Consider the following 24156-nt stretch of genomic DNA (forward strand, 5'->3'; position numbering starts at 1 on the left):
ATAAACCTGTAAACACATAGAATCATCCTGGATTCAATAAGGCCCTGAACTTGGGTCAAAATCCAATATATTATTTTCAGATTCTGTTTGCCCAAAGATGTGTATTTTAATTTGTTATTAACATTTCCTGACTCTTTAATATAATGTGAGCAACTAATCCATCAAACCCTTAGATTCCTCAATAGACAACATTTTCTGTTTACAGCTCTTAATCCAGCTGTAAAATTCCCTGCAAGATGACTGCCCACCTTTGAGGTTTTTTCAGCAGCATGTTAAAATGTGATGGAAAACCGATCTCTCAGCAGTCAGAGATTCAATATGACAAGTCTGAGTGAAGAAAAACTTTGATAACAAAGCAGCAGTAAAATCAACTATTGTCATATATACTGGTCTCATCAGACAAATACCAAATAATTGAAAAAAGGTGGAAGGATTAATGCTAAACATTAATTTTTAGGATTTCTCTCCTCATCTCATCAACAATGAGATGGTTTATGATCCAGAGTGGCTGCAGCCCCAAGTGCATGTCCAAGCACAAATAGCAGGTGTGGAAAATGCATTCAGACTAAGAATCAAAGATTATTTGTGTAAACACTGGGAAAAAAAATTATTTTAACCAGACTGGGGGGGGAGATACAGCCATGTTCGGTTTTATCAGAAAATAGATACCTTATTCATGTTGACAGATTCCTCAGAATGCTGACTCAAAACCAAACTTGAAGAATTTCATTTAATAAAAAAAATGTTATTACTTTATTATGGATCAAAAGGCCCCAAACACACAAAGCACAACCAAAATACCCAAACTTCCCCAAAAAACACCTTTACATATACTAAGCTTACTCAAATTTTAAAGCCAAAAGTTTTAAATGCAAAATGTAAGGTCATTAAGAAAAGCCTATTATTATTGCACAGAATTTAGTTTATAAAAATTGCTTTACACACAGCAAAAAATTGTTTGCCATTTTGATCAGATCTAAAAGGATGCATTGTGCATTCAAACAGGTGTACACTAATTCAGGGGGTACAGGACAGGGACATGACAAAATACGTACCTACTATTTTCTTACTAAAAACAGGACTCAGAAAAAGTTTCATTGTCTGTGTGGACTATTTTCTTCTATATCATTTCATATGGAATCCTATGACCTACCATGACAACTGTTAAAATGTGATTATAATGCTTTGCAAAGTACATGCAGGAAATTTTTATCACTACTGTTAGAAACTGAGCTTTTAATATTATTATTAAGCAGGATTAGGATGGATTTAGGAATGTTTTGAGAAGTAACATGAAAGTGAGACACAGCTCTGAAACACAGCCTTGCCCATTGTAATCCAACAGATGCATCTGTAAAAAGTAACATAAAATCCAATTGCAGCACACGCCTTACCAGCATTCATTTTAAAAGATAACCTTATTGATTTCATTTATTTATGTAATACATTTTCGGTAGCTATCAACATCCTAAAAAAATAGCTGCCCATAACTTTTGGTAGATTCCCAAGACCCACAGGCTGTGATTTAGGTATGGTACTCATTTAAATTTGTGGTCTTTTAAAAGTAATATTTTGTTTTAATATGATTGAAGTTTCTTTTGTGTTTGTCTGGTCATTACCAACATTTATCTGTTTATTGGAGTTGTATCCAGTCAAACAAGCAAGGTTGCAGGAGATCCATTTCAAGAAAAGATAAATAAGATAGATAACACAAGATCCTTGACCAAGGCTGTTTGTGATTTATTTCTAATGAATCATCTCATAATTGTGTCATCAGTTTTATATATGGCTATACTTATAGCTCTTTCTTTTGTACAAAGGAAATAGCTCTTGAAAACTGGCACCCAAAGAATCTTGGTCTGGGGATGAAAATTCCAATGTTTTGCATGTGTACTGCTTAAGGTACACAATGTCTCTAAGAAAATATCTACATCTCCATCACTTTTTTCATTAAAATACTGAAAAATTAAATAATAATGTTTTATTCTGTGTAACCAAAGGGTTGATTGTCCTTCTGAGTTTCGGCCTTACAGCAGCCACTGAGCAGCTGTGGGATTACTTTGAATAATAAACTTTCTCCCATCAAGGCAATGATCGGAATGATCTACTGATTTAACAATGGCCAGTCATTCTTTTCTTGTGACACAGTACCATTTCTCAGCATCAGTGTTTGATTATTGCATGAAACAATTGTGATACTATGCTCTGTAGTTTCTGCACTCTGAAAAAATGTATTTCCCAGTCTCTAAAACAGTATTATCAGTGTCCAAAAGGAAAGACAGTTTGGTTTTGGTTTGGGGTATATTTTAGTTTGGGGGCTTTTGGGACTTTTTATTATTTGGTTGGTTGCTTTTAATAAATAAGATCAAAGTACTCTTAACTCCAAGTTTTCTATAAACTTTTTCACATTTTCACCCCAGCTGAACACATTCTTCTTTTGAGAGAAATAAGACAAGAAGCTGCTAAGTTAGATACAAGCTCGTATAGTTAAAAACACAATCCTCCACATCTCTTCATACCCATAGGCCATATACTTCACTGCTGACACAAACCCCAGAGAAGCAAAATTGTCAGGACTCTCTCTAGTATTTTACCTGAAGATCTCCAATGGTAACTTCAAGTTTTTAAATTAACTCTTTCTTCTACATAAATGCTGAAATAACGGTAAAAATTGCCATATGGCAAGGAAGAATACGGAATATTAATGGAACACTGTAAAATAAACACTTTGTAAAGCAGTATTCAGCCAAAGACATTCAACCCTGAAACAGAAAAAGGTGAGGAAGTGTAGTAGTAAAATATGGTCATGGAAATTATCTTTTTGAAGTTGTCAGTATTGGTGAATATAGGGACTTATATAACTTCTTTTTTTTTTACATATAATAATTTAAAACATTTTTTTAAATGGAACTTAAATTCATTTGAAAAGTTTCATGCCACTATGTGTTTCTGAACAAAGTGCACAAGACAAAGAAAATATTTGATTTCCACATAAAGAAATATTATAAAAATACATATAATGCTGTAAGCAAGCCAATGTTTTTTTTTAATAAGCTATAACTTTTAATAAAAGTTTTAACATTAGTCCTAGCGCTGAAATAACCATTGTGTTAAAAAAACTGTTACCTGCAAAGCAAACAAACCTACACGATTTTCTTAAAAATATGAAATTTTATTGAACGGTAACTAATTTCTAAAAAACATTTTTAAAAAATTCAGTTGAGAGAACTAATTATAACACATGGGCTAATGATATTTGAAAAATCAAAAGCATTGCAGCCCTCTTCACTTCCAGCTCACTACCACTGCAATTATGAAATACTGTACTTAGTATAGGGCATTTCAGAACTCATGAAGGGTTTCAAAATCTTAACATACCCTATTCCTTGTCAGCCTTGATAGATTTTTATTAAATATAACAGCACAAAAAAAAGTCTTCACCAATCCTAACATGTTTCTTTAATATCTAGACTAACTCTTTTCCAGTTTTCTTCTAAATTTTTTAACAGATCAAATATCTTTAGAGTGACACCACAGCCAATATTTTCTGGTTATCAGTGGGTTTATTTTCTCATAAAATAAACGAAAGGAATTTCCATTGATTACTTCAGTATCTGAGCTGCATGAACTCTAAACCACAAATTCGTATTTTGTTATTTCCTTCACCTTCTTGTTTTTTAAAATTATGGTTCAGCTGGTGATTCATGGAATTAAAATCTCTTCTGGCTTTCCACATATTAACTATATTTGAGAAATTATCCATGTGGCTAAGCTTTTGTAGAAAAGGCACCTGATGAAATAGGGAAGTCAAATATAGAAGTAATGAAAACTCCTCTGCCTCCTCAGGAGTTCCTCTAATTGAACTGCAAAGAATTAAATGCTCAGCATATCATGGCTCCTCAGAGCCAAAACCCAGAAAACCTACCTAGAGGGTTGATGAAGGGCTGTAGTTTTAATCTAACTAATTAAGAGATGAAGCTGTAGGGGAAATGGACTTTACTAGGCCCTACTGATTTACAGCACTGCTAGCTGAACCCAGAAACATTGGCACAATCACACCTCCTCTTAAAAAGTGTAGTGAAAGCAAGTTGCTATGGGTCTCACACAGGTAAATGCTCTCTAAATGAAGATTTCCCTTGCATCAAGAATATTGCTCCATGGCAAATAGAGCTGATACCTTAATAAGCACCACTTCCACATTTTTAGCAGTTGCAGTGGGGTGTTGTGTGCAGGAACATGTATATATTCACAGCTTCATTCACAGAATTTAGTTTATCTTTTTTAAGGTAGAAAACTCTAGAGTTCTCTTTTTTTTTCTTGTCATAAGTATGCTTGACTTTGTGTCTTCTTTGCTAAATTTCTTGCTTGAATTTTTTTGTTTTGTTTTCACAACCACTTTGAAAATATTCATGAAGATCACACTCTATGAGAACAGATTCTGCCACCTTCACAGCTCTTTGCTATCCTAGGCTCACACTCCTTGTCAGGAAGCAGATGGATAATCTTTAGGAGTCCTTCCATTTAAGACCCCTGATGCACCCTCAGGCACTTCTCCTGGTTTACATTAACGACAACTCCAGCAAAGGAAAAATACTCCCACTTTTTCTTCTGCATTGGGTCACCTCTGCACAAAAATGTGTGTGCCTGTACACATTCACATAGGGCTGTGCTTGTAAAACCATTGTTGCCTAGCTCCTTTGTTCAAGTCACAAAGAATGCTTTGTGACATTCAAATTATTGCCAAAAAATAAGTATAGGCACTTTTCATCAAAAGTACAATAATCAATTGTTAATATGGATTAGTGAAAATATTGCTGTTTACTTTTGTAAATATAGAAAAACGGATGAGTAGAAAACAAAGAGCTTCCAATTTTGTATCCTTATACCTTCAGAGGGGTTCTGGTGAGTAGGACACCAGTTGTCTGTAGAATCAGAATGGAGAAGGTTTCCAAAAATGTATTACAACTTGTTTACAAACTAGAAGATGACAGTAAGGAGAATAAAGGCAATCAATGTGAACAGAGTGCCTGCGGCCACAAGACAGCTAAATACAATAGCTTTATCCAACTCAAGCATCTTCCCATGAATGAAAAGAGTAGAAAATACTCTGAAAAGCAAGCCACGCTCCTTTTTTGAGAATAGGACATGGTCTTACCTTAAGTTACAACAAAAGCAGTGTTTAAAGAACATTGATGATCACAGAATGATACAAATCTCTAGCTCAATTTGAAATCTCCAGTGTCTAGACACAAAAGGTCACAAATGGATGACACTGAACATGCTCTGACTGACTAATGTTGATTTGATCTTTAAATGTGATTTTTCATTGTTTAGGCAGGTTTGAAAAGACATTAGGAAATCTGATTTAATGCATTTTTGAACACATTTTTCTTAGCTGTATCACAGTCACACAGTAAGTTTCTGCAGGCATATTGAATGTCGTGAATGATAGAGTCTGCCGAGATGTGAAGAGATAAGCCTTAATAACACTCATATTTTATAGTCTTTCCTTCTCAAGGACATCCAAACAAATACATATAGCAGTACTGAAAGGAAGTCACATGTATCTTTCAAAAATTTCCATTTTCTTCCATTTGCTTACAGATGAGGCATGCACAGGGCTTACAGCTTCTCCTGAACTGACCCCATGCATGCTTCCTTCAAGGCTAAGACCAAATCTAGGTAAAACCAGATTATTTAACTATATTTCTGCTCTTTGTGTAAACATCTCACTCAATATTCAATTACAAGCAAAGGGATTTAACTTAGCAAATTCTTGGTTTTAAAAAAATTACGCTTTTTTTGTTGAATTATCAGATCATTTTGTCAAATGTCATCTTTATGTTTGATTTTGACTAGACAGAAACAATAATCTTTGTATTTGCACACTTGTACATCTCTACATATGGCCTTTTTAGGCAAACTGTTTTTCCATTAACCCTTTACAATTCCTTTCTGTTATTTGTTCAACACTGGTGGCCTTGAATCCATCCACATTATTTTTCTCAAACCACCTCTATCCTGCCTATCAACTTTTTTTCTTTAAACAAAATGAAGAGAATAGTGTGGTCAGGGCTATCTGGGAGCATGTCCAAGTAGTTCATTGACTAAAATAGATCAGCATCTCAAGGTATGAAGCCAGAACCAAAAAACCTAGCTTTGAAAATGGACTGATTCAAAAACACAGTTTTTAAAAATCAGCAAAACACTCCCTCAGTACTTGAAATTTTCTTTTAAAAGGAAGAAATGCATATTTGCCCTCAAATTAGCTATGACCTGTTACTGGCATTGAATTTGAATTTTGTACAGTAATGTTTTTAAAAATCAGCTTTGGAGAGTGAAACACCAAACTTTCATTGCTGCATGGATTCGAAGAATATATGGGTGCCACATAAAACCAGAAAAAAATAGATATTTTGAAGCAGTATATAAATACTTTTTTAAAATGCACAATCATTAACTTGAAAAGGTGTCTGCTGTAGGGTCCTCTAATCATTTGTATTAAAAAAAACAACTTTGTTAGTATAGCATACATGAAAACTGTAAACATTGTTGAACAGCAGAAATCTGATAAACAAAGAGATTACAAGTTAGATTCCCTAGAAGTCATTCCTGATATTGGTCCTTAAGTGGCACAATATGAAGCATGAATGATGAATTTTAATATAATACTCAGGTGTATGCTGATAATTTATTAAAATTTCTGTATGGATTTTTTTAATATTAGTGATTGAAATGCATAAAGTGTGAATGTACATGTTGCCATTAATGTATACAAACCTAAAATACACTGTGATTAAGCATTTTTAGACAATTACTTCCACTGTTTTAGAGTACTCTGTGTGCTTCTAATTTTCCAATGTATCTTTTTACCCCTCTTCTTAACAAATAAGTAACACGGAACTTTTTCTTAAAGATTTCCTGCCTTGTAGGATAAACGTTCCAAATAACAATGAAATTATTGTTTTAGAAAATACCTTTCTCTTACAGAATACATAATCTTCATGTTTACTACTGTTATTTACATATAATTCTACATAGTTCAATGTTTCTGATTGTGTTACAGCATTTATCAGGGAAACAAATTGTTCTGCTTCTACTGAACTGCATTAACCAGTGAGTACACGCTTTTCAACTAAAAAAAAACAACAAACCAACCATCAGCCAAAGTTATTTTTACCATGTTGAATTTGTTTTATGGTACGTGCCTCCATATTGTTAGGGTCAATAAGTGAACAGCAAATGTAGGTGTAAAAAATTGTAGTGTGACACTAAAAGATAATTGGGGGGAAAATGGCAAGGAAAGACAGGTTCTGGAATTAGCATCTTTGGTAATGGTAACCAGCACAGATGGTTTGCCTGGAAGAGCATAGTATTCAACATCACTATGGACCTGATCATGCAACTTAGGAAGAACACTCTATCACCAATTCACACAGGCAAAGACTATACCCAGGATAAACTGGCAAATTTCCATGAACTTTAACATAATTGCTTAATTTTAACATTAGAGAGATCTAAACCACTCTTTTTCTAAACAGCATTCCACAGCTTACAGTTTTGATTATTTCACTTCATACTAACACAAGCCACTGATCTGAACAGTAAGTTAGAGGATAATCAGACCTAAGGCATACTGCAAGTAATCTTATTTCAATATTTGATCCATAAATTGTAGTTTTGAATCATTACATATAAGAAACTTTACAAAGTTTCCTACCATCCATGGAGAAAAATAAAAGCACACTATCATAAACCAACACTAAACTCTTGAGGACTCTTCATCTCTGACAATCTCAGTAGCTGGTATTGACTGATGATGGAGCACTCACACTGAAAATATAGGTAGAAATAGAAGGATTAATTGGTTTCCAAGTAAAATAACTGGTTTCATCAAAGTTTTGCAATGTGAACAGTTGGGTCAGGTTTGAAAATATTTGCTTACAAGCTTAAAAAAGTGAAAGGCAAATGTTACCATTGTGAGCTATGAGACTCAGATTTTCTTGTAAATGTTTCATGCTTACTAGTGTAATTATTTTAATTATGGACTCTTTGGTAAATCATGTCCTAATTGTGCAACTTTTAAATAACAGCATAAATGTGAGCTGATTGATATAGCTGACATATGTTTAGCTCTTGAGCTGATTGAAATAGCTGGTATATATTTAGCTCCTAGGGAAGGACAAAAACCCAAATGGATGGCAAGTTAAATAATAAATTTACCCAGATTATTACCTAATCATGGATATGCTTTTTTTTTTTTTTTAAGAAGATTGTTTTACATTCAGTATCATTTACTTTAGGACAAAAAACATTTTAAAGTAATAGCTATTTTTATATTCAGAGGAATGTGACAATTGAAATGTTGTACTGGACATAGAGAGTTATGTGTGAAGATGGCACACTCCTTCAGAGTGAAATGGTTCTGCACCTTTTGAAGCAAGTGTGATAAGCTTTATTCAATAAATTTCTGTAGAGTAAGTAATCAGTTAAATATATGTGTTCACAAACAAGTCCTTATTTACAGGACTAGCTATGATTATCTATTGTGAAAACAAGCACCACCCACTTGCTGCCAAGTTTTTAGTAGAATGAGTGAGCAGTCTCTGATTCAGCATTTTCATATTTTCATGTCAGGAAGAAACTGATGAGCCATTTATATATTAATCTTTCCCTTTTAAATTTCAATCTGAAAAAAGGAGTTCAATATGTGATAATAAACAAGCCTGGGGAGAAAACAAAAAACCCTAATCAGTCCACTTTGACTTCCTCCATATTGCAGATTCCATGAGAGACATGGTTCATCTAGCCTAACTTAAGCCATGTGAGAGTTATCCAGCTTAAGTCAACCTTGTCTAATCCTTCTGCCTCTTTCAGTCTCCAAATGCTGCAGAGGAGCCCTAAGGCATGGCTTAGACTAGAAGTTTGGTTTTAAGACAGAAATGAGGACTTCCAGATTTTTTTACTTTTTCCATGGGGTTTCCCTGTTAGAAGAAAAGAGACTTCCCAAAAGGACCAGAAAACACATATTCAAGCATACATTCCTCTTTCAGGTAAGTAATCACTTTCCATTTTCCTATTTAAAAATAAATGAGGAAAAAGACAAAGTGAGAAGAAAGGATCAAATAACTCAAGGTACAAAAATTTAAAAAAAAAAAAAAAATAACCAACCATTTTTCTTTCAAAATTATTCTGCCAACCCACAAAACTACCTATTTCCATTTTTCTGAAAAAACAGATGCTAAGATTTAGCTAGATATACTGAAATCAGATAATTTTTTTTTAATTAGTAAACATCAGAGCCACACAGGAAAATATCAAGATAGAAGAAAAGAAGAAGGGGAAAAAAGTAATCATAATTTAAATTTAAAAGGACATCAAGTCTCCCAAACAACAGTCCCTGACAGCAAAGTAGAAAAGCTCTCCCTGGACTGTTCTTCTGTCAGTTATTAAGCATTATACAAGAACTACTGACTCTAACAAACAGGTTTTTTTCATGATGGAATGTTGACAGACACGTTCAACATTCCTAGTTTAATTGACTTTAAATCCAAATAGATATTTTCTTGAAAAAAATGAGCTTTAAAAGAGTATGTGAATGGAAATACTAATATAATTAAACACACATTCAGTTAATGTGAATTAATATATTTCTCAAAAAATTAAATTCTCTGAGACCCATAAATTAATTTACCTTCCAGTGCATTGATAATAAAAAAGTTTACTGTGAACTAAGAACAAGTGATCTAAGCTCTACACTGTAGTTGTGCTTTAAACCAAACCCAAAACTGTGTGGTTTGACAGCTGCACAGGCAGTGGATGCAACGAGCCAGCCTCTTCTCTGGTTTTGCCACTCTTGAGATCATAAAAGCAATTATATGGAGATAAACTCAATCTGTTTGAGACAAAGGAGTTCAGCTAAGAAGTATGTCAGATGAAACCCATCGTAGACTCCACTCACAATACCAGCAGGGAACCTCTTTTCCTGTGCCCCAGGCAGAAAGACCTGGAAATGGAAACACTTTAAAAAATATGTTATCTAAAAATGTGTACTTCATTTCGAAGCAACCTACCAAACACATTCCTAGATGAGTTACTGTATTTCAATAGCATTTTGGACTAGAAGAATAATGTTCAAGGAAATCTGAATCCTTGACTGATCCAAATCACTTCCAAATTTTGATGCAAGCATAGCTTACAGCAATGTAAAAAGAGCAATCTTGACATGAGCACTGCACCCATTGATCACTTCTAATTTTTGCCTAAAGGAAAAAAAAAAACCTTGTGGTTTTAATTCATTAAGAAGCACTTCTTAATGAAATTTAGATTATGTTTTTGAGTTTGCTTAGTGTTTTACACAGCATTACTACACCACCTAGTTTATCCAAATCTGGCTGAGCTCCAGTATTGGAATAATGATCATCACATGTTTGTTCTGTATTCTTGCATTACTGAAAGCTTTGGCTGTTTAAATTGAAGGTGCCTAAGACAATTACTACTGTATAATGAAGGAACCAAAGGACTCAGGGGGCAAATGGGGCGGGAGTGAGGAGGAGAAAGGGGAGAGAACACACACAAAATTATAAGTATTAATATGACAGTGATCTTTGATTCTCCATATTTCAATTCAGATATGACAGCATAATGACATTATGTCATTATGTTATCATGTTGTTTAATCTAATCTTCCAACATACATTACAGCATTACATTATAAAAAGCTTATTCAGGAGAAATTAATTTGCCTTGCAGATGGGGGAGTATGGAAATAAGGCACCTTCTATTTTCTCTTTTGCATTATTGACATACCTTCTAGTAATTGTTACTCTGAAAGAGATTAAAGAGGATGAAGGTTAAAACTCAGAAACAGACAAGGTAAATACATTAAGTAGGGGACAAAGACCTGCTTTATTTACAATGAATACAAAATGTTTGGTTAGCTTTTTTCCTAAATCGAGGGGATTTTCTCTAATATAAAATAAATACACAAATAAATGGAAAAGAAAAACTAAATAAAACCAAACTAATAAAACTAAACTCTAATATTTGAGTTTAGAAAAATCTCTTTTTCTGTAGTTTCTTATCTCTGGTGGCAGAAATAATTTCATTCAACAACCCCATTTAAACTGGAGGTATTACTCGAACTTTGCATCTCTTCAAAGGACAAGTAGCAGTCCGTAAGAAACAAGTTATCAGTAAGAATAAGCAGTCAGTAAGAATCCAAGCTATCAGACAAGTGTGTGAAAATCATTTTATGAGACTACTGGTGTTCCAACACTGGGTGAAAGGATCTGAGGATATTCCAGAAAGCCCACACGGATGAAAGCTTTCTTAACCTACATTAAATCTTGATAATGCAATAATGAGTCTTTTAAAAGGATAATTCTAATTCCCCTATCTAGTGCAATAAAGACTGTATACAGCTAATCTGCTTTGCCCTTTCAATTAAACTCGTCCAGGACGTTCTATGTTGTCAGCACCCTGAATGAGTCATTAAAATTCTCGTTCTGTAAGAGTTGTGTGCAGTGCACCGTTGTTTCTAAATTCCATTAAATCCAAACGGTCTTTATCGCCCCATGACCACTGTGACTTCAATCAGCCAATTTAATTACCTTACAAAATTGTCAGCAGAAGCAGCAAAGAAAAACAGGAAGGGTTGTGACGTTATCAAATTGAAATCTTCCTCTGTGCTGTTTAATCTAGACCAGTCAATAACAATGCTTCTCACCTCCTTGCTACCTTCCCGAGGCTCTTAACCTTACTCTTCTTTCAAAGATTTCTGTTGTTGTTTATAAGACTGATTTTGAACTCCTCTTCGTGAGGATGTTAACAGATATTGAAAGCTTCTTGTCCTTGGCAGTAAATTTTTCATTGGCTCTGAATGCTGGACTTTTCAAGACACGGACCCCTGAGGGCTGCCATCAGAGTTTGGCTTGCAGATTTTCATCACACTCTTGATCTGAAGGCAGAACGCCTCCCCCACTAAATCAAGATATGTGCATTTTTTTGTTTTTCTCAAATAGAGGCAGAAACCTTACCTCCTTCCACTAAAAGGATGTCAATGCAAAATCCAAAGAAAAGAAAGTACACATCCGGAGAGTTATCACAAGTCCCTTGAGGAAGCTCTACCCCATTACCCAGCAGGTATTTTTCATTTGAACTCTTTGTCTCATACACATCTGCAGAGAGCTAGCTGCCACTGCTGTGCCATGACTTCACTGGTTTTAATTGTTACCATTTCAAAATGGTCTTCTGAATCCCGAAACTGTGTGGTTTGACACCCACTGTCAGCTGCACAGGCAGTGGATGCAACGAGCCAGCCTCTTCTCTGGTTTTGCCACTCTTGAGATCATAAAAACAATTATATGGAGATAAACTCAATCTGTTTGAGACAAAGTAGTTCAGTTAAGAAGTATGTCAGATGAAACCCATGCTAAATCTTCACAGAAGAAGACTCAAGCGTCTAGCAATTCCCCTCTCAGGGCTCCCGCAATGGAGTTGAAAAATGGTTTGTTTTTTTCCCTAAGTCAAAAAGAGTACATGATTTTATAATGTCTGATTTGCTATGATGACCATTTTATGTAGGGCAACAGGAAAGTGCTAGGCTTCATGAGGACTTGATATAATGGATTTTAAGGAAAAAAATAAAAAATAATAGTAAGAAATTATTCTGACAAGAGTTCAAAACTCTTCCTTTTTTCCTTGAAAAGTTTTTCCTATCTCTCTCTTGACTTTCTTTTGCTTTTAAGCTGGAAGAAGCCTCATGCGCGCCCACACCCTTCCTTTATAGCTCATTTTAACACAAAACATTCAGCTCCCTTTCTCATCTGCTTCAAGTCAGGCAACTCCAAAGCAACAAAAAGTCGAAACTACAGGTATATGCCTCTACTTGTCTTTACCCTTTTTGAATGTCCTGAAGAAAATAAAACATCACACAAAGTGGGTTAACACTTGTCAGGCAATTGAGCCCCCTGCAGTGGAGGTCTTTAGTCTTTCATCACACTTCTACGAATAATGAGAGCAAATGCAGTGGCCAAACCGCTTTCACCTTCCTGTCACAGGTCTCTCTTCACACCTTTGCTGTAGGAAAGACGAATTGCTCACAGCAGTAGAGACAAGGCCGGGAACAGGCAGTTTAAATAAAAGAGAGCATTTTAGAGCGCTCCAGACTTCAAAGAGCGGACAATCAAGCTCCATATAGTGGTAGTAGCTGGGGGAGAAAAGGTGGTTTAAATAGGCAGGGCTCTTACTGCCTTGGGCAAGACAAAAAGGGTGAGTTTCTGAAAACACAGGTGAGCAATTACTGGTGGTATACAGCTTTTAATGGCTTGTTAATTCAGCATTTCAGGGACAAGGCGCTGGGGTGTCCTCAGGAGGAAAAGGCAGCCCGAAGTGCCCAGCCATCGTGGGCAGAGGGGCGGCTGGGCTGGGCTCTGGATTCGCCGAGTTCCCTGGAATTTCTTGGGAGCCGCTGCCATGGGTCTGCGCTTACACAGGAGCAGTGAATCGGAAAGCTGCGAAATGTGACCCCCGATAACATAAAGAGTGTACCGGCGGTCACGTATTTTGGCTTTTGTTCGGTGCCAAGTGATAAGGAAAAGGTTTCCATCACACTTAGCACAGAGGAGAGACAAATACTAGGCTGCTGCTTTTCTCCCTCGTCAAGGTGGGATCTATCCTTTTATCCGCATCAATGCTTCAGTGCTGTTCCCATTTGACACCCTGGAGCACTTTATACACAAGCCTCACCTTCAGCGTTTCCTGGGCTCGCTTGTCGGAAGCTGTTCAGAAAGGGCAAGGGAGGGAACTTATTCGCATGCCCCATGAAGAAAAGTGTCACTTAGGCAGGGTGCCTCGTTTGATGGCCGAATACCACGTTGCCCAAATCCAGCAACAGCAACAGGCGGGTGTCCAGATGCCTAAGCGAGTGTCGCTGGGGAGGGAGCGGTGCCATGGCACCAGGCTCTCTGTGTGTTTGCTCCATAAGGTACAGACAGAAATAACCTCCCGAATTTGACAAATAACCCGGGCGGTTCGACTTCCCTGTGTGGTTGCTAAAAGGTAGCTTTGGAGAGAGAGGGAGGGAGAGAAGGGACATGCTGGCTAGTCCCAACAATGAGAGGAGCCGTGGGAAGGACAATGCGAATCCATGGTGGCTAATTTGCACAGGAGGAATGAGGGGGCTGCAGCTCTGGCAGGCTTCAAGCTCTCCCCTGTTGCCATAGCACTGCTGGCTGAGGAAGGAGAGCGGGGGCTGGCAGGCTGCCTTCTGGAGGGAATCTCCTCAGCTCTCGCTTCTCCTCGGGAAGGACTCCACGGCATCCCGTCCTCCTGGTCGCAAGGACATCGCTAAGGAACAGATAGCACGGGAACCCAGAGGAGGCGGTGGGGAATTCCCCCTTAGAAATAACCAAAGCTTTTCCACTGCTCACTCTCTGCTCCTTCCCTCCACCCTGCTGTGCCCTATACAGAGACAGAGATGTCAGCCTTTGAGGAAGGAGTGAAAGTCCTCGTGGTCACAGACAGCGTGACTTAACCTGGACCAAGCTAAATCCAGACTCCTTTAAAACAGAAATGTGCAACAGGCCCGGATGAGCAGGGCAAAAGTCTTCCTGTTCTCTTCACGTCTAACATTCTCCATAACAAAATAAACTTACAAACTGCTCCCTACCTACTTCTAATGTTCAGTGGTGGTTTGGCGACCACTCTTTTCAAAGACAGGGAAAGCGCACAGAGATGCAGAAACAGATTTCTACTTCTCTGCCACAAACAACGGAGTGAGCACAGCTCGCTGGCCAGCTGTGTGACCAGGATGCAGTTGGGAAGGGAAGCTAGCCCAGTAAAACACATAGATGTACCACCATGTCACTGGGTAACAGAGATGCGCTGCACACCTTTCAGCCTCGGGATTATTTATTGCTCTAAAGCTTGCCAAAGCGCTGCTCTCTAGGGCTGTCTCTAGAGGTACACTGGACTAACAACTCAGAGGGAATGCCACTCCAAAGAAGGAAAGTCCTGCTCTTGCTAGTGCTGGGATCGGGAAGATGTTTGTTTACACACCTACACCTGAAAGTAACTCAGGCTCCTAGAGACAGATTCTCGGCGCCCATTACGAATCACGGTTCGTGGAAAGACAGGAAGCCGGCCAGTGTCAGATTAAAGGCAGCCTAGCAGTAAATTCACGGCCACGATTACGGATCAGACTGATTGCAAAATAGACCCCACAATGATATACGGACCCATTTAGCCATGTCCAAAGAAACAGGCATTCCTGAGGATGGTTGCTAAGAGCAACGTGGCTTAAGCACCACCTTTAGACCAGATGGAAGCAGAAAAAAAAGTGCTGCTAGGAATTCAGCACGCGAGACCGGTAACAGCCTGGTGACTTTCTAATCATTACTCACCTTCCCCTCCACATTAAAGTGTGTGCGGGGGTGCTGATTTAAATTAAAATAGATACAATCCAAGGCATTATTCCCAGGCAAAGGCAAGAGATTTCAGTGCCATACAGAAATTAATGCAGCGGCTGCCACAGCTTATCGGGGACAGAGCAAATGCGGGAGTTGCGCTCTTCCTCCCTCAGACCGCGCTGTCGGCAGGCACAGAGGATGCCGCTTGTATGCCAATTTGCAGCCTGTCCCCTTCGCCGCCCCCGCCGCGGCTCGCCCGCGGTACCCGGGAGACCAGGAGGAGACCGATGCGGGGCTCCCACCATAGCTCGCCCCGCACTAGCGCCGAAGGACTTTCCCCGGTCTCACAGACCACTTCGGACCTGCTTTCCGAACTTTCCGTCCTGTCCTTCCTCACTGCAAAACTTCTGTGGGGGATGCAGCGGCTGGAATTTGCCCCTCGCTTGCTTGCTTAGACACACGAACACACGAGGGCATGCACAGGCAGAGCTCTAAAGGTTAGCGCCCTGGTCCAGCTGGGATAGCCTGTAAATTGCAAACCCTCCCTGCTCTTGAAATTTCATTCTGATCTACTTTTTTTTTTTAATTTTCCCGGGAGAGGGGGGAGTTCCTACAACTTTCCTCGCATAGAAAACTGTGCTTTTGAAAGGTACCGCAGAAGCTCTTCCCCGAGCACCGCTCAAGACATAAATCATCTCTTCTGTAACCCTAAACGCCACTCAAGTGTCAAGCAAACAGACAGACACTTCAAGGGAAATCAGCGCAAAGGTCTCAAATCACAGCGCCGCGCCGGCACGGGATCGGCTCGCGGGGGATCAGAGCCGGGCGGCCGAAACTTAACAACTAGTTGACAGGTTTTTTTAACTGATCAAGCACCGTATTAGAGCCATGCTTTCCCCTACTGTGGAAACAGTATAGCAAAACAATGGAAACAATTACGAGGAAGCCACGCAAGCTGCTCAGAGCCTTAGGCAACCGCGTTTGCCAGTCATTTTTCTATTGTTATTATAATTATCATCATCATCGTGCCGTTACTACGGCTACAACGAGCTGCAGCGACAGGAAAAAAACCACACAGCAATTCATCCCTCCGGATGCAAAATAAAGAGGGACTTCGCTGCCCGACTCCGGTAGCACGTCCCAGCTCTCCCCCAGCATCCCCTTCTGAGTCAATCCTACGTATATCACATTCAGGCTTAAACACACAATGAAAAAAGTGTCAGGAAATCTTACCAAATCTTAACACATGTGTGGTTCCTTGAGAATATCCAATCCACAGTAAGAAAAGAAGGAGTCTAATGGTGCATCTGACGACTGAATTAGTTACAATAGGGGAAATAATCTTCATGATGTTTCTATGCACACACGCGCTGCCTTACTTCCCCCTTCTAAGCCGTCAGGTTTCCCGGTAGGGTGAGAATGAGGATACGTAAACTGATGGCCCTCAGACACGATCACGGCATGGTCACAGAGAGAGCAGAGAGTCTACGCTTCCCAAACCCATTAGCAATCCCTGCATGTTCTTCATTCACTGCGCCAAGGAGCAACCTTCAACTGCAAGGAATGGTGGGACATCCATGTTAGTCGGGGGAGAATCCTTGAGAGATCCAAACACACACAGTGTCCAGCCGAGTAAACCTGGGAGGCAAGAAAGGAGGAAAATCAATAGGTAATCCAGCTCGAGAAATCGCTGAGGTACTGCCACATAGCGAGCACCAGCCGTTTCACTGGCGAAGCGTTTGCCGTGCTCCCATTCTACTGCACTGCTGCACAGCTTCTGACGCGAAGCCAAGATTAAGTGAGAGAAATTGAGATAGCTCTTCTCTGCTTAAGGCTGCCTGCCAGACAGCCTTCCCAATTTCTATTATGCAACCGATCTGATCGCCTAGCGCTGTCGGAGGGGGAAAAAAAGCTCGGTTTTATTTACATGCTTCTTATTATTATTAACAATTCAGTTGTTCTGAACAATAGCTATAAGGGGGGGGGGTGTTGGGGGGGTGTTGGTGCTAGAGGGGAGAAGGGAATCAGTTGTGTAAAAATCAATTCCTGTATTTTAATAGCTGACTGCCTGGATCGAGATCACTTAGCTTTAGAGTTGTGAAGGCAAAGGCTGACAACAAAGTCATGCAGGTTATCAGAGTAACTTTCAGGTTTGGCGGGGGGGGAGGGGGGAAGGATCGTGATATTTACAATCACTAACTGTTAAACATTTTAATGCATGAAGTAGGATAAATGCTATGGCTTGTGTACTGACTGTCCCTAGGAACTTGCTCCGGACCCAATGATAATGGAGCACCAGCCTGCTTTTGCAAGGTAACAGGAATCAGCAGCACTGGAACAACATTGTTGAATGCACAGACCTCTTTCACTAAACTTCCTTGAAATTGCAGTGTTGCTTAAAACACAGTAACTTTGGGATTTGCTAGTTTATGATTTTCACTTTATTCTGCCACTCTCTTATTTTGCACTCTTTTCCTTTCACTCCAGTATTATGCTGTTCCTCCCTGTACTATGATCTATGCAGTTTGTCATTTTGCTGTCCTCAGTGAGAACAGCATTATCCAACTTGATAATGGGATACTGAGTTTGCAAATAAATAATGGGATACTGATATTTGCAAATGTAGCCACAGACTTTCGGTTTTTTTGGCCAGGTGTTCCAAAGAAGATTAGCTCATTCTGTGGACTGTTTCAGATTTTCCTTGGAAATGCAATTAGTTTTGTGCTAGTATCCACTGAAATGCATTAAACCAGGACTGTCAGACTTTATACTTACGTCAAGATTTGCTGAACCTACTTAAGCTTTATTACAAACATTAAAATACAATTCATATATTTCCCACCAGGAAAATGAATTAATTTTATTCTACATTCTGCCTACAGACATCTTTTGTCTCCTTTATCTGCCTCCCTTGATTTTCATTAGTAAAGAAAATATCACTGTGCGACTTCCCCCACAGGTACATACAGAAGAACACAGAACAAACCTGACTTTAAAGAAATAACTACCAATGATGCCAAGCTAATGAGAACACCCTGTGGAATCTATCAGAAGCAGAGCACGGCAGAGGTGAGTTACAGTTTATTCTTAAGTAACATCTGTGTGTGTTGTAGACCTGTAATTAACAGCAGCATTTGGATTATAACCTGTAGTGTTTGTGCTCTGTACCCCTAGAAGTGTTAGCAATTCACAGTAACTTTTTACCGTTTTGCCTTACTGATTTCCTCTGCACACTTTTACTTAAAACACTGTAAAATGCTGATGAAAAGAAATGTACATTCTGCGAGGGGATTATTAAACATCATTGATTTTTTTTTTTCCTTAAGATGGAGGCATAACTGCAGTGTCAAAAATAAGTATCATGAATGGCTAGTTCTGCAGTCTAGCAGGGAATTCAATCAGGCGATTTGACTATTGGAGCACTTTAAAAAGAACACCCAGTGTTAAAAGCAAGGACATCTAGCGACTCCTTCAGTTCACACTTAGAATATCTCCCAGTAAAAATGCAGAGAGATGCTTTTTCTTCTATTTACTGTATCATTTATTATCTTCTACTCGTTTATATTTTATCTTAGTCCAAGGAGAAATAAAACCAACCCACGTGAATACTGTCAAAGTTATTGCCTCCCTCCCTGGTATTGTTAAAATAAAGGACACTAGACACCTTTAGATATGTTTGTAATTGTGAATGTTCAGATGCAGCTTGCTGTCTAACAGGATTTTTATTTATTTAATTTAGTTTTGGTGAGAAGTTTTGCAAACATAATAGTCGTGGCCAGCTTTAGCACATCAAGCAAGACACAAACTTTGGACAAAGTGACTCCTGTTATCAGTTTGATTTTCTAAGGTCTTTTGGAAAAAAAAAAACCAACCAGCTACCTGTAATCTCAGCCCAACACAGCACCTAACTCACCGAGGCGTTTAGAACTGGAATCATAAAACAACTTGTGGTTAATTCTTGTTACTATTAAACACTCAGCAGCCCACGCTGCAGCCCCTGGTCTGACGCCTGAGGCTCGCACCGAGTCTCCTTCCCCCGCGCCAGCCCCCGCCGCCCGCAGCGCCTCAGCACCGCGGACAGCGCCCGGCGGCCCCGCCAGCACCGCGGACAGCGCTCCCGGCCGCGCCCCCGCTGCAGGTGTCAAAACGCCTGGGGCTTTTTTCACCCTTTCCAGTCATTACACAGTGCGGAAAGGAAATTAAAATCTGCTATCGGCTTCTTTAGAGATATATATTATACTCTCTATTATGTTGGCTAGCCAGATATTTGATGGTATTTTATGGGTTCAGAAGAAGTACCAATCATCTCCTTATCTACTATCAGACATTGCCTAATGCTCTGTGTTAACATTCCTCCCCCCTTCTATCAAACCCAAGCCACACTTTGAAGAAAAGTCCTAGTTAACCCAGAAATATTTTCTCAAGATTACAAATCCGTTATAGAAAAAAAAAAAAGCAAATCTTAAAAGACATCAGATGTTTAGAAATCACAAAATATTTGGTGACTGAAGATCACTTATAGACTCCATAATTAACTAAAGCCTCAGTCTTCCCAGCTCTAGACTCCTTTTCTGTTATTTGGACTTAAGCTTCACATCTTCTTCAGGAAAAAGAAAAAGATACTTTCGTGCACCCTCCAGAATTATTTCAATACAAAAACAGGTAAATGTTCTTAGTGCCTTTCATATTTCTTTCCCTGTGAGACGTACAAATGAAAGTCTGGAAATCCATTATAAAATGTCATACTAGATAAGCTGGTCTTCTGTTTTGTGAGCTTGTCACTGCTGTTACACAGTTCTTTTCATATTAAAGTCTATGAAACTGCCCTCTACACTTCAGTGATCAGCAACTGGGAAATCTGCAATTGCTTGGATATATGTTTTGATTTGTTTGGTCATCTATCGTAGACATGGTGGTAACACATCTCTAATACACAAGGACATCTTTAATAGACAGGACTATGTTCAAGCGTAGCTGATATGAAAAACAGTAATCCAGCTATAGAGGGGGAAAGAAGAAGAGACAGTCTGAGGCCTTTAGATCTTTTCTGGGTAATAAAAACCTGCTACACTTTTAGCTGTGTGTCAAGTATAAATGGTGTACATTATGTACATAATGTTTCATTTGGAAAGGGGAGATATGTGATTCTGATTACCTTGCTATATCAGGAGCTTTTTCCATCAGATCTAATTTTTATGTGCTGTTATCATTATAAAAGTTAACCCAGCTCCAGCTAGCTGCCACCTACTGGGATGTATAGTTTTATCATATTACTTTAAAAAGGAATGGGCTTTTATTTTCAGGTCATAGCTGTGTCTTGAAGAACAGATAGTGAGGGTTTTTGTATCACATAATCTACTGTTTTGACCTCTCCCAACAACAGCTGATATAAATTTAATGTATGTATAACATATGGTCCCCCAAATGTTTCTTGGACATTTTTTGGCAAATCCTTGCAAACGTTTCAGATTCACATGCCACCACAGTCCTCCTGCTGTTGCAATCTGGTGTGAGGAGAGCCACAGCTTACCGCAACACCTGACCAGCATCTCCAGATCTCTAGAAACAAGTATTGCAGCTTTGCTGACAAAGCAGTAACACAGTCCTCCCTTCTAAAACGTTTGCCAAAGTATTCAAATGAATGTTGATATTATCATTTTAAAACACATTGCGGCCCACTGGCATTTCACTCCCACCAGCTATAAAAAAAGCCCCGTAGGTCCTTCTCTGTTTGTTATTATCTCAGTCCAAATTTACAACCAAGTTTCTGCTGTGCCAATGATTAATGACATTTTAAGATAGTAATTAATTTTTAGCTAGTGGAAAGATGTGTATTCTAATTAACGAAGTGAGTGTGCAATAGACTTACTTGTTCAGGCCACTTTGAGTATCACAGAAATGCACTTTCCTAGCAAGTTTTAAGCAGCAAAAACAAATACTTGTGACATGATCTACAAATCAACCTTTGGTCCCTTCAGCTTCCTTTGGGGTTGGGGCAGCTCTGAAATATTTTGGGATGAAAATGATGATGCTTAATGTTTTTTCATGCTGTAGTCCCCCAAAAGTTTCTAAGGAGAAGGTGAAGAGAGGTTTTCATTACAAGGTATTCCTTCTCAATGCACACACGGCTCTTGCAATCATGCCTCCACTCCGTAGGCAGGAATGTCTCTTGCTTTCCACAGAGTGTCAGCGCCCTGGCTACTTTAGCGACAGATGCTCACCCCAAGAATGCTGATTTTGTTCAGAAACAAATGACTGGGTTGCTGATAAGCCGAAAGGGGGATTGGCTGTGCCGTACGGTGGGGGCCGGGTAGGGGCAGGAGGAGACCTTACGGTAGTAGAGACTATTGTCCACCCACAACTCTAGCGAAGTTAGAGCTCCTTTCTCACCTCCGCTAGCCCATGAGAGCGAGGGACACATCCTCAATGTAGCCGGTTCGGCATCTCAGAGCCCGGCACCGGCTGTGGGAGGGAATTCCGGGTACCGGGAGGGCACCGGGCAAGGGGCATCGGGGGTATGCGCTACCCTAGCCTCTCGTTCCCTCTTCCCACACCTCCACTTTCAGCGTGGGGACAGCAGCAGCTCTGACGATGCGGAGCAGCGATGGAAGGAATAGGCGACAGGTTTGCCTTCCCCACAGTGAGGGACAGACCCGGGCGGCAGCAGAGCTCGGGTCCGCCAGCTCAGCGCCTGCCTTTGCCCTGAGACACCTGGCCAAGAGCCATCGTGGTGTGCAGCTCTCGGCACAACGCGGCCACCGTGCATCCCCCGCCACCCTCGGCCCCCCTCGCCCCCCCGCAGCCCCTCTATGGCATGCAACCCCTCCGGCCGTGGCAGCCAGCCGGAGACCCCGGGACATCCTCCTACCTTGAGTTGCGGGAGGGGAATCGGGGAGGGAGAGAAGGCGGAGGCGGGGGAGGAAGGGCGGTGGCAGGACGCCGGGGACAGCCCGGGCTGCGGTGCAGCCGGCGTCCGGGCACCACTGACGGTGGCGGCAAGCGGCGCCCGAGCGAGGGAGGGAGGGAGGGAGGATGGAGGGAGGGTGAGCCAGAAGGAGGGAGGGAGGGAAGGAGGGAGGGATGGAGGGAAGGGAGGAAGGAGGGAGATCCGCCTCCCTCCGGGAGCGCTGCACAGCGCCCTTTAAAGGAGCAGAAACCCGCTTTCTCTACGGCCGCCACTGCCGGCTCCCCGCACCGCCAAGTCTCGTCGCTGCCCGTCAGCTACCGGCCGCCGCAGAGCTTCACCCCCGCGCCGTCGCTCGAAGAGCCCGAGCTCGCCGCACAGCGAGTTTTCATGGCGTTAGAAGTCCAAGCTCCTAATCGGGGTCTCCGAGCCCGTTTTGCGAACGCGGAGGAAGTGGGGCCTGGATCCTGCCGCCTGTGAAACGGCGCTCAGAGACCCCTGCCCGTGCCCCTTTTTCCCCGTGGGTGCGGGGCTGAGTGGAGTGCTCCTATCTCAGCCTGCGGGGGTGCTCGAAAAAGCTTCGGCTGCTTCTCGACTCTGTTCTCATGCTGAAACCCGCCTGTCCCCGCTCCTTCCTTGAACTAGGGGGTACTAAGCTGGGGCACTTCCCCGGGCTGGAAGAGGATGCAGGGAGCGGGCGAGAACATCTGTCCCCAGCCCGACTTGCTCCTAAGCGGCAACGCTGCGGGAGGGGGCTCTGGTAAAAGGGCCAAGGCCTCCCTAATGAACTGGGGTGGGAAATGTGTCGTCCGCCCCGCCTTGCGGGAGTGCCAATGATTTCCTCCCTCGCCCAGCCGCGCTCTCCCCGGCAGCGCCACAGGCGTCTCTTTGCCTCTTCTGAGCTTCTCCCGATTTTGTTTCGTGACTCGGACATGCCTTGAAGAGCTGCAGGATTTCCCCTGCGCCTCCCCCTCCACACCGCAGCTTTCTCGAGGTCTGACCTCCAGGCAGATGTGATGACCAATTTGACAAGAAAATCCCTGTCTCCTCGCCTTTCACTCACGGAAAATTCCCGTTCCCGGATCCGCGGGGGAGGGCAGCCCGCACCCCACGAAGGATGCTCAGGCGTTACCCCGCTTCATCTACCCAAGCGACCAACTGGTTATCAGAGGCGGGAGGGGAGGACTCAAAAAGAGTCGAAGAGATGGGGCTGGGGCGGGTGGGGGTTGGTGACTGAAAAGCTCCTATAATTAAATAAACAGCAGAGTTGTTGTGCGGAGTAAATAAATAGTCAATGATCCCATTGTGAAGCCGAGCGCAGGCGGCACAGATCGTGGCGCGCTCGCAGCGATTGGGCTCCGGCCGCTGTGACTTGCAGCTTAATCGGTCCCACAGCACATCCCTTAATTACTTGCAGCACACTTCCATGGCCGACAGAAAATTCATTAGTCAGTTCATTTGCCTGAAGCGGTAATGGAGATAACTCTTGTTAAAAGCAAACGCACTGCTAAAGCAAAGCGCTTCATGCCACCCTGGGCGGTGAAGGGAGCTGGGCAGGAGGTGCCACTCCAAGACTCCAGGACTTAGCGGGTCGCGGGTGGAAAACTGAGCGGAACAACGTTGCGGAAAGCTGAGCTCTGTGCGATCCTGCAGGAGGGAAAGGAGTGGCGGGGATCGCCAGGGGAGTGACCAAGTCATCTCCACGATCTCCGGGAAGGCGAAGCAGGTTAAAGCTGCGAAAGCAGGCATAGGGTAGGAAGCATATGAGGTCGGATGAGCAAACGTTTGTACAAGCACTGAGTCGGTGGTTTCGTCCCTCTTTTGTTATAGCTGACTGCTTTT

At 41.1% G+C, this 24156-nt stretch overlaps 1 protein-coding gene across 3 annotated transcripts in view; it reads right to left on the reverse strand.

Annotated features, from left to right (window-relative positions):
• GRIK2 (glutamate ionotropic receptor kainate type subunit 2) overlaps window positions 1–22424 on the reverse strand; it is a 360582-nt gene extending 338158 nt beyond the window's left edge. For all 3 annotated transcript variants that reach the window (XM_085056272.1, XM_085056271.1, XM_085056273.1), the window contains exons 1-2: window positions 22279–22424; window positions 16644–17048 (exon numbers count right to left, since the gene is read on the reverse strand). In XM_085056272.1, coding sequence (XP_084912398.1) covers window positions 16644–16758 — 115 coding nt within the window. In that variant the 5' untranslated portion in view covers window positions 16759–17048; window positions 22279–22424. The remainder of the gene's footprint in view (window positions 1–16643; window positions 17049–22278) is intronic.
• Between the last annotated feature and the right edge of the window lie 1732 nt (window positions 22425–24156).

The sequence above is a fragment of the Lichenostomus cassidix genome, chromosome 3 (genome assembly GCF_008360975.1).
Source record: "Lichenostomus cassidix isolate B80296 chromosome 3, HeHo_3.0, whole genome shotgun sequence".
Classification (NCBI taxonomy): domain Eukaryota; kingdom Metazoa; phylum Chordata; class Aves; order Passeriformes; family Meliphagidae; genus Lichenostomus; species Lichenostomus cassidix.